The sequence below is a fragment of the Elgaria multicarinata genome, chromosome 3 (assembly GCF_023053635.1).
Source record: "Elgaria multicarinata webbii isolate HBS135686 ecotype San Diego chromosome 3, rElgMul1.1.pri, whole genome shotgun sequence".
Taxonomy (NCBI): domain Eukaryota; kingdom Metazoa; phylum Chordata; class Lepidosauria; order Squamata; family Anguidae; genus Elgaria; species Elgaria multicarinata.
The window spans coordinates 116,772,028-116,783,005 of record NC_086173.1 but is presented as its reverse complement, the minus strand read 5'-3'; the positions used below and the strand labels follow the sequence as shown (position 1 = coordinate 116,783,005).

The following is a 10,978-nucleotide window of genomic DNA, read 5'->3' as shown; positions in this document are numbered from 1 at the left end:
CCTGATACTGCTGAGGCCTCCGGGAAAGGATTCCGCTTTGCTCACGCTCTCTCTTTTGAACAACGTTATGCAGACGCACGGTGCTTCCAGGACTCAGCGGCGGAATAGGGTTTTAAAAATAAATAAATCCCAAGGGTCGCTCAAAAGCGCATTTGAGCATGTGCAGAGGTCTTTTCCTGTCTGTTTCACCACTCGGTAAAGCACAGCGTCTCTTCAAAACATTCAGAGCGTGCAATATCCATACTAGAGAATTGGGGTTGAACACAGGAGACTCACCTTCAAACGCCAGTGCAAAGTCCAGGTCTACACTTATGTAGGAAGCACGTTTCTCTGTATGCAATATTTTTGCAGTAAAAACTATTCAATTACTTGTCTATACCAGCCAATAGCCAACGGGCTAAGTAAATTCCATTGTATTCAATGGGACAATTTTTAATGCATTGAGGATTGCAATACGGACACATATACGTGGGAGCTGTGACTCTCTGCAGGTACACGTCCAGTCTATTTACAAAAACTCATCTCTGCTTCATGCATATAGCTGATTTGTACAGGAAAAAGGCTCCACAGAAAGCCCTTACTTATGTAAGCTCTCCATGCATGCCTGGTTACATGTACATATACATTAGGCCAGTTGTGAATAATGTTAAACCATCACCCCTGTCATCAATCATGTCTGAAAAATGCAAACAGGCCAGTACACACACAGTATGCGACCTCGGAATACTTACATGTGCAAGATTTCTCCCCAAAGTAGCATTCTGTACAAAGCAAATCTCAGCTAGATCTGATTGATAACGAACAAGTTTATATAAACAAGTCTGTCCCACTCACGCATAAAGGAGTGGAAGGGGGCATGACTGATTTTAAGAGTAAACATTTTTTTAAGTGAAGGGTGATAATTGCTCCCCTTCCCACAGAGAGAAAAGTACCTGAGCTGATTCACTGTGGGGAAAGTAAGACATGGGGAGTAGAAGTGGGGAGGATACAATACTCATCACCCATGCATAAGAACATAAGATCCATGCTGGATCAGACCAACGGTCCATTTAGCTCAGCACTCTGTTCACACAGTGGCCAAACAGCTGTTTGGCCACGGACCCACAAGCAGGACATGGTGCAACAGCACCCTCCCATCCATGTTCCCCAGCAACTGGTGTATACAGACTTACAATCTTCTATGTAACCCCACTTTAGACACTGCATGAGCACAGTTACAAAGGTTAAGCAGCTACAGTAAAATCTTCAGGCCCGCATGCTAGCTTCAGGCTGGTCATTAGAGCTGGTCATTATATAGCATGAGGTGGTAGAATTCTCTGCAAGAAGTGCACTAGCACATTAGAGAGAAGGCAACCAAAAAGCACTCCCCTCTGCTAGTTTTCAACATTACTTTGGGTAGAAGAGCATTTAAAAATGCAATCTCTTTTTCTCTCCTCTCCCCCACTTTTCTGAAGTGGTACAACACAGCCAGCATAGTTTATAGAAAGTTTCCACCTAACTAGCCTCACAGGATTGTTGGCAGATTAAAAAACTAATGTATAGTAGCTTGTTTGAGAATTAGCATCTAAATTTACCCCCCCCCCAAAAAAAAACCCAGACAATGAGCTTTCTAGGAAAGCTTGAACCATATAGAACCTTAGTTTTCAGCATTTAATCCCTAGATATTTCCCACAGAATCTCCATTTGTATCTGTTAAATAAGCTCTGATCTCATATGTAATTTAATTTTGGTTAAAAAAAATCCATATTTTAATAAAAGCCTGAAGTACCTAGTACTGCTGGAGCAGCTGGAATCATGTTTTGGGCAGTATCATACTGTGCTGCCAAATTAATATTATTTTCTAATTAAAAAAAGATCTATTTTCAGACATTGAGATTTTGAGAAAATCTAGATGCTCTCTAGCTAAATGTTGTTAGTATTTGTTGCTCAGAATATATCTATGAATTGTTGTAAGATAAAATGAGTAGGTAACAGTGTATATTTATTTCTTACAGCTCCCTAGAATGTGCATTTTTACCATTATATTTCTCATTTATGGCATGGAAATCTTAGTCCACATTATTAGAATTTCAAAACTTACCATATCCAATAAAAGCAGTTACATTGATTATCAATCCAAGAAATGTTGTGGCTATTCTGTAGATTCTGCACCAGGTTTTGAGGTGCATTTCTCCCAGATAAAATAAATGAATAAAACACCCTCTTGGCCCTGAATCAATGACCCAAATCTAAATGTAACAAGAGTTGGGAGCACGGTTTAGCTGGTGAAAGGTTATTCATCCACTCTCACAATGCAAGAATCAGAATTGGAGGGGACCTTTTAGGGTAACTAGTCCAATTTCTTGCTTAATGGAGAAAAAGCCAAAGCTAGAGCATTCCCAACAGAGCATCCCAAAAGCTAGAGCATCCCCATCCTCCAATCTCCACCTCTTCCGTTTGAGATCATCTGTTCTCTCCCCTTCTGCAGGCCACAAAGACAGTTGGCAGTGAGCCATCACACCTGGCACATTAAGTGACCATGTTCTAGGGCAGCCTATTTTCCACTGGGTCCTTTTTTCCTGTTTGTGTAGCTACATGCAATTGTTCTGCACATGTTAACATTCTGTTTAGAGGGTCAATACATGAGGTCTGTAGCCAAACAAGCTTTTCATGTACAGAGGATAGAAAGACAACCAAGCTGACAAATCCTGGGGATATCTTTCTGGCAACAGACAGGCCAACTGCTATGTAAACACAGTCTTTAGCAACAGCTATAAAAGCAGATGGCGCAAACCTTGAAAGCCAAATACCCAAAACATCTGAGCTGTGGCAAGAGATAAAGTAGGGAAGACCAGAGAATGTGCATTTGCTGAAAACAAGAATTTTCAGAACACGGAAAGAGTCTTGCTGGGAAGAAGATGAATGACAGGAATAATGTGGCATTAGGAAGAAAAAAACAAGTGTTTTAATGCTGAACGTACGGCACTATCTTGGACAGTTCTTAGGCCCATTACCTTTTCTTTCACATACACCCAAGATATTTTGGGCACAACACCTAAAATGATAAATTGTGAACGTGGCATGTATTTCCACACATTTGTATCGTACAGGTAGCAAGAGCCAGGATTGGCTAGAACTTTCCAAGAGTAACTCCTATACATGAGTGAAATGGCCTTTATATCTCCTCTATAAACCTTTTCTCCCTTTGCCAAAGCTGTATAGATATGAAATGCAGCTCTACATCACACATCCTTTCACAGCCATAATGACTAGCCACATAAATTTCTACAAGAATGCTATATTCCAGCCTTCCCAATCTGGTGCCGTCCAGATGTTTTGAAAAAAAACAACTCCCAGAACTAATCATTTGCCGTACTGGCAGGACTGATGGAAGTTAGAAGTCCAAAATTTCTGGAGGGCACAAATTTGGGGAAGGCTGCTAAACTCTGTTAAATCTGTGTTACGTGGCACAGTGTTTACGTACAAAACTATGCAGAATAGAACAAGGCACAATGTTAGCCCTTATAAAATCAAACACAACTTAAGCGCACTGATAGATGCTCAGCCACAGAATAAAAAATTCTGGCTGTCTTATTAAGATAAATGGCATTTAGAAAGATAAAGCAATCTGACTTCCAACAATTTATTTGACCGTTTTTTCCTAGATACTGCAAAATACAAAACAACTCACATCTTGCGAAGGGATGTGCTGCTTTAAGGACCAAACTACCTGATAGCCCAGTGGCTTTTTGCTTTAGCGTGAAAAATTACTTTGGTAGAGTGTGATTTGGAGCAAAGTGAGGGGAAAGGGGACAGTGCTTAAGCATTTCGGAGGCGTTTGCTATTTCTCCACTTCAGATCGCTCACCAATTGGATTTTCTCCCTTGAGGGGATCAACTTCTGTTTGCAAAATCTCCTTCCCCCTACTCTGCTGCCAATCAGCCCCTCCAGAAACAGCTCTTTATGAGGGGAAAGGGCTATTAGGCTACCTACACACTTTTGCACATAACAAAAGAAAAACTGGCACTGACTACTTAAAAAGGAAGCGTCAGCTAACTGATGTAAACATGTTATGAGTCAACTGGAATTGTACTATTTTTTCAGTCCAATATGAGCAAAAGATACTATTCCTAGACACTTCTTTCCTTTCTAGTTCTTGAGAGCAGCAAGACAGCCTTTTCTGCACTATCGTGACACACACACGTAATGAAAGGGATCTCAGACCATAACGTCAAAATGTTACTGTAAAGAAGTTAAATTCTGGCAGCGCCACTGAGAGAAAATCCATGTTTTTATTTTTATTATCTGGTTTAAAGAGCTTTATTGCCTTAATTGTAAAGGCTCTCACTGATCACAGAAGGTATTTGAAACACTGTTACTGCAGTAGGAACTGGTGAAAATAACTTTAGGATCTTTAGGCAGCAGAGCCCTGAAGTTTCGTATGAAAGGGGAAACTCTTTTGAAGTGCTGTAGAGATCCTGAAAAAAATGATCGGTTTAGTACTTCATAAAACCTCTTACCGTCCCTTACAAACCCTCTTAGGCTTTATATCCACACAACTAATTATTATTTTCTAATTAGAAAAAGAGCTGATGCCAGTGTTCTAGTAATTCCCTTAGTGTCCAGAACAGGGGAAAGAAATTTCCAACACCCCTTTCAGCTTTGGAGTTTGATATGTGAAGTCCTAAAACGTGTCTAGCCCACAGAGGCCATGACGACATCCACAGGTAGTTCTTCTCCACTCCGTGCTGTGACTTGCATTGTCACAATGTCTGTCAGGACAAGGCGAGAGCGAACCAAGAGGTCATGACCTCCCCGAAATACACCTGTAGCAGATAGGAGATGGACAAAACAGTATCAAAATCCAGCAGCTTGTGCAGTGAGAACAATTTCATTTCCACTATCTCTTGAAGGAATTAAACTAAAATTCCAAAGACACTTTAAAAAAAAAGACATGATCAGAATGTTTGATTATTATAATGAAAAATGTTTATTACATTAGCAAAGATTTTGCCAATGGCCATCTAGCATTATATTTGGGTTGTTACTTAAAGTTACCTTGTGTTGCTGTACCTCCCTTTCTTCTCCTAAATGGGATTATAGCAAAAGGTGGAGGGAGCCACACTTCAGAATCATGTGCAATTCCTGATTATATAAGGACTTGCAAGGATTTCCAATCAGAGTAAGGGCCTTTCTAGACTTTTTCATTCCTTTCCCCGATATATAAGAACTGTGAAACCAAGAACTGGTGCCTGGATTTTGCTTTTTTCCTTCTCCCTCCCAATCTCTTTTCCTTTTGTGTCATTTTTTTAGACTGTAAACCCAAGAGCAGAGAATGTCTTATTTATCTTCGTAAGCCACTCTGGAAGCCTTGTTTGTATTATCGTATGAAGTGAGATCTCCACCCCCATGTAATAAAAAGGGGCGGTGCTAGCATACTGGGGGCAGGGCTATGTGGAGGGAGCTGCTTTTTAAAAAAAACTGTAGTAGAGATGTGCTGGAGCAGCTCAAAATGGGACAAGTCTAGGCATAATGTCACAAACACCATCCAACTGGTGGCCATGATAATGAAAACACACTCAAAGCAATGGAGGCTGGTGGCTCTGAAGTCAGTGGGGTGGTGAATCTGCTCTGGGTTTCAGTCAAAACCAACCAGAGCTCTAAAGCAGCTATCCATGGTGTGGACAGACCTTGGATCACTGCTTTAGAGTTCTGACCTGTTCTGAATGAAACCTAGAGCAGATTCACCACCCCACTGACATCGGAGCCACCAGCCTCCACTGACTCAAAGGTAATGCTAGATGGCACAATGTTTTGAGTGCTAGGAAAGAGTGATGTCCTGGGAATGGAAATCACTATGAAATTGGTATTGCCTAGGCCAGCCTTCCCTAACCTGGTACCCTCAGATGTATTGGGCTGCAACTCCATGGAGGGGAGAACTCTCCTCCACAAACGGAGAGATGATTAATTCATCCAGGTACCCCTCAGGCATTGAAGGCCAAACTACATGTTATCTGGATCGATCAGTTCTCCCATCTGAGATTAGAACTCCTCTCAGGACCACGCCAGCAGGGAATTCTGGGAGTTGTGGTCCAACACTTCTGGAAGGAGTTTGCTGCTGACTGCACAATTCACCCAGAAGAAGGGCAGTGCCTGGAAAGGTGCTAAGGTGCGTTGAATTGAAGCCAAGCTTGTATACGACTGTGTTTCCCCCCACCCCTTGTTCTTTAGAGTCAGCTGCACCCATTGGGATCACCCCAACAACTGGAACCAAGATGTCACCACAACAGCTCACCTGCCAAGTACAAGGCATGAGAGTTCTTGTTTTCAGGCACTTTATCTGATCGCTCACAAGGCTGCATTCCCAGAAATTTCACAATATTGCTTACTGCCTCTGTGGAAATAAAAAGAGCGGGACTCATTTCTTTCTCCTCTTATTCTATGAACATGAGGATAAGCATAGGCTTATTCTGTTCATGGTTTCCTCGGGATGCAGTAGGCTCCAGTATGAAGCTGCTGCTGCTCAGACACTACCTGTCCTTGTAGAAGATTCAAAATAGTTGAGGTTAGGGTCCCATCTGAGAACTCTCGGTATCAACATAACACAAACAACATACTTTTCGGAAGAATCAAATGAGAAGGTATGAAAGAGAAAGGCAGCATAATTACCATAATGTGTTAAGGTGGTGGCTAAAAAACAGCATGCTGAAAATTCTTATTTGATGAGATTAATATGAAGGAAATAAGTAAAATGTCATGTATTCCTTATGGGCTTTCGCAGAGCAATTTTGAAGATGGAAAAACAGCTTCATGATATAATGAGTAAATAATGAGTAAAAAGGTTGGAGATAGGAATGGAGGGGAAAGGTCAGAAAACTTAACCTGCAGACCAGGGATAGGGAACATGTGCCCCTCCAGAGGTTGTTACGACTGCAAGTCCCATCATCCTTCCTTGTTGGCCATGCTGGCTGGAGCTGACAAAAGTTGCAGTCCAATAGCATCTGGAGGGTCCCGCATTCCCCACCCCTGCTATAGACCATCAATTGCTGTCAACTTCATAGAACCAGCAAGATATTATTGATTTTGGTGAAAGTTTTAAAGCATGTATTTGTGTAAACATCAAGACCAAAGATTCCATTTTCTTGATTAGAAAAATACTAAATTTTACCCCAAAAGAAGTCTCAAGGGGATTGTGGACAGTACCATTTAAGAAGAAACAAATAGTGGAAGGAGATCATGAACAATCTGAGACAAAGCTCTTTCAAAACACTGGAATTTCTGAAGGGGGGAAGATCAAGAGCAGTGCTAATATTAGCTGTTTCCTTACCTTCCAGGGTTTTTACGGTGGATAACGTGAAAGTCTCTTCTTTTTCAAACTCATCACCAACTTCTTCCCAGGCTGCTCCAAAATTTGGCTTCAGAACCCTTTGGATGTGGTCTGCTAGGGTCACCTCAATGTCTTCCAGCTAATATAGTAAAGGTATTTGAAGTGATATTGCTCTCAAATCCAGCATCCTCCACAGCTCCGTGAACAACACTGGCGGTATGGAACCTCAGGCCCAAATCTGGCCCACCTGGGATACCAGTCCAGCCCCTCCAGGATTCCCAGATGGCCACACCTCCTTCCCCAGGCCCTACTCCCTTTCCCTCAGCTGCCAATCATTTGGACGTCTCCCAGCTTTTGCAAGCTTCCCCCCACCCCCACCCCACCCATGGAGAGATTCTAAAAGGTTGAAATGCCTCCCACAAGGCTTCGTTACTGGCAGTAAGAGCTTTCAGTAAAATATGGTGGCATTTTGCCCCACCCACTTTGCCTTTGGCACTGCCTGCTTTTGCATTCAGCCCCCACCCACCCCGGGAGCTGCTCCAAAATGTAATTTGGCTCTTGGGCTGAAAAAAGTTTGACATTCCTGCATCATCATCATCATCATCATCATCATCATCATCATTTATTACATTTATATCCCGCTTTTTTTCCTCCAAGGAACCCAAGGCGGTGTACATAATCCTCCTGCTCTCCATGTTATCCTCACAACAACAACCCTGTGAAGTAGGTTGGGCTGAGAGTATGTGACTGGCCCAAAATCACCCAGTGGGTTTCCACAGCTGAGTGGGGACTAGAACCCGGATCTCCCAACTCCCAGTCCAACACTCTAGCCACCTTAGCTACTACACCACACTGGCTCACTAGAGCATCTCTTCCTACTACTGTCCCTCCACACAAGTTTAGCGAATCCCAGCATCTTCCTCTTGCTGCAATAACTGGTCCTTTTTATAAACGATAGCATGACCATATGGAAAAGAGGATAGGGCCCCTGTATCTTTAACAGTTGTATAGAAAAGGGGATTTCAGCAGGTGTCACTTGTAGGCATGCAGCACATAGTGAAAGCTGCCCTCTTGACCAGATACGAAAGAGGGCAGGGCTCCTGCAGCTTTAACTGTTGTGATGAAGAGGGAATTTCGCCAGGTGCTGCAGGCATACAAACGACACCTGCTGAAATCCCCTTTTCTATACAACTGTTAAAGATATTCAGGAGCCCTGTCCTCTTTTTCATATGGTCACCCTATTGATAAAGCAATCCCATTTGCCTCTAGTATTGGACTTATGAATGGAGTTTGAAAAGCACTTAGTTCTTCCTCCTGTGCAGCTCTCTAAAACAGATCCTTCATCCAGATCTGAACGGGCGAAACAGAAAATATGTGATGGAGATTTAGGATCAGAGAACCATCCAAGGCAAACAGAAGGAAAACCAAGTCAGTGGCTCCATTCTGGGCCAACTGTTTTTTCCGAAAGGGCTGTTTTTCAAGCTCAGTGCACTCCAGAAAGAAGCCTTGATTTACCACAGAACCCATTGAAGTCCAGCTGGATCCTCATTCTCAGAATTGAGAGAGGGGCCGTAGAACTCATTGGTAGAGCCAAATCTTTGCAGGTAAAGGCCTCAGGATCAATCAGGATATTCCCAGTTAAAGGATCTGGAAGCAGGTATTGGAAAACACCCCTGGTGGAGACCTCGGTTATCCACTGCCAGTCAGAGTGGACTATACTGGGTTAGACAGAAGTACAACGGAGCTACCTTCGTAGGTTCATAATTCAAATATTCACAGGCTGTCTATGACTATACATGGAAGTCAGCTGCATTACTGCTGAGGTCCTTTTCGGACGACGACGAGGAGCTCCTTACTCCCACCCTCAGAGCATCCTTTCCCCCATCGCCAGCATGAAGGGAGGGTGATATACATAGCTGCATGCATTCCACATCCTAAGATGAAGATCTTTCCTTTCTTTGGGGAAGGAGAGAAGCTAACCATGTCTCTAGTCTTCACAGGTGTGGGGAAACACTTTGTTAAATATGGCCAACGGTTATGGGAAATGTAACACTTAGAGCAGGGGTAGAAAAACCTAGGGTACCCCAGATTTGTTTGACAAGAATGCCCATCATCTCTGGCTGGGGCTGATGGGAGTCAAGAGTCCAAAAACATCTGAAGGGCTCCAGGTTCCCCATCCCTGACTGAGAGGGATGGTGGTCAAGTCACCCCTTGTTTTGCAGAGTTCTCCAAGTGCCAACTACTCCCTGCTCCTCTGCCTTACTAGCCAGCTAGTCTCAACCTCTAGTGTGACTACAACCTGAAACAAATATTGAAAAACTCACTTCCACACACCTTTGCCTTCTCTTATCTTAGGCAAAATGTTTTAGTCATGGGAGGAAATGGATGCAACTTTAACTTGCATGGTTCAACTACAAGTGTGGATGTTTTGGGGGCGCCAACTCAACACATAAGAACATAAGAACAGCCCTGCTGGATCAGACCAAGGGTCCATCTAGTCCAGCACTCTGTTCACACAGTGGCCAACCAGCTGTTGAACAGGGACCAACAAAGCAGGACATGGTGCAAACGCACCCTCCCACCCATGTTCCCCAGCAACTGGTGCACACAGGCTTACTGCCTCGAATACTGGAGGTAGCACACAACCATCAGGGCTAGTAGCCATTGATAGCCTTTGTCTCCAGGAATTTATCCAACCCCCCTTTAAAGCCATCCAAATTGGTTCAGTTCTATTTATAACAGTAATCCAAGTAATAAAACGTAGGCCTGGTTCATGCATTCACGGGGCTGGCGCTCCTAGTCTTGTAGTGGAGGAAGGACCAGTGTGCCTTTTCACCACATATGGAATGCCATGGGCAAGGTGGGTGCTCCATACTAAAGGCTGTGTGAGCAATGCACATGATATTTCTGGGGGTGGAGAAGGGGAAGAATTGCTTGGATGAGGCCATTAGGCATAGAGGCCTCCTTGTGGAGTGTCTGTCTCATATGAAACCATGGGCATACAGAGGAGGGGCTTGCTCCGCCCTTCTGAAACAAGATTTGGCACAACAGCCTACTGAGTGTCTGCACTGAGCCTTAGGGCTCATCTACACCAAGCTGGGTATTTCACAATGAAAGCGGTATGAAAGTGGTATATAAAAGGCAGGAGCCACAGTACTGCTTTATAGTGGTATTGAACTGCGCTGCAGGATCTACGCTACTGCTTTATAGTGGTACTGAAGTACACTGACAACTGTTGGGTCCCATGACACATCTACACCAAGAAGGATATAACACTATGAAAGTGGTATGAAAGCGGTATATGGTATGTGTCAATGGGCCCCAACAGTTGTCAGTGCACTTCAATACCGCTATAAGCAGTAGTGTGGCTCCTGCCTTTTATATACCGCTTTCATAGTGCAATATCCTGCTTGGTATAGATGAGCCCTTAGACATTCGGCCGGTGAGACAGAGTTGCTCAAATGCATCTCTGTCTTGTACAGCACAAGCGGAGGCTGAACACTATCAATCTTTCCCATTCCCAAATGTTGAGAGATTATTAATGGTTAGCTTTCCTGAGCAGCACATGCAGCATATGTGACTCTCGGTAGAATCACCTCAGCCAGACACTCAGCGGGGAGAAAGATGCAGAGAATCAAAATCAATAGATCAAAACAGGGCTCAAATTGCATT

General features: G+C 43.4%; 1 protein-coding gene across 2 annotated transcripts in view; it reads right to left on the bottom strand.

Annotated features, from left to right (window-relative positions):
• Positions 1-2,864: 2,864 nt before the first annotated feature.
• COPG1 (COPI coat complex subunit gamma 1) overlaps positions 2,865-10,978 on the bottom strand; it is a 35,836-nt gene continuing 27,722 nt past the window's right edge. Inside the window, exons 23-25 of one of the 2 annotated variants that reach the window (XM_063121346.1) lie at positions 7,307-7,445; positions 6,275-6,373; positions 2,865-4,805 (exon numbers count right to left, since the gene is read on the bottom strand). In XM_063121346.1, coding sequence (XP_062977416.1) covers positions 4,675-4,805; positions 6,275-6,373; positions 7,307-7,445 — 369 coding nt within the window. In that variant the 3' untranslated portion in view covers positions 2,865-4,674. The remainder of the gene's footprint in view (positions 4,806-6,274; positions 6,374-7,306; positions 7,446-10,978) is intronic. The other variant, XM_063121347.1, reaches the window with a different exon arrangement.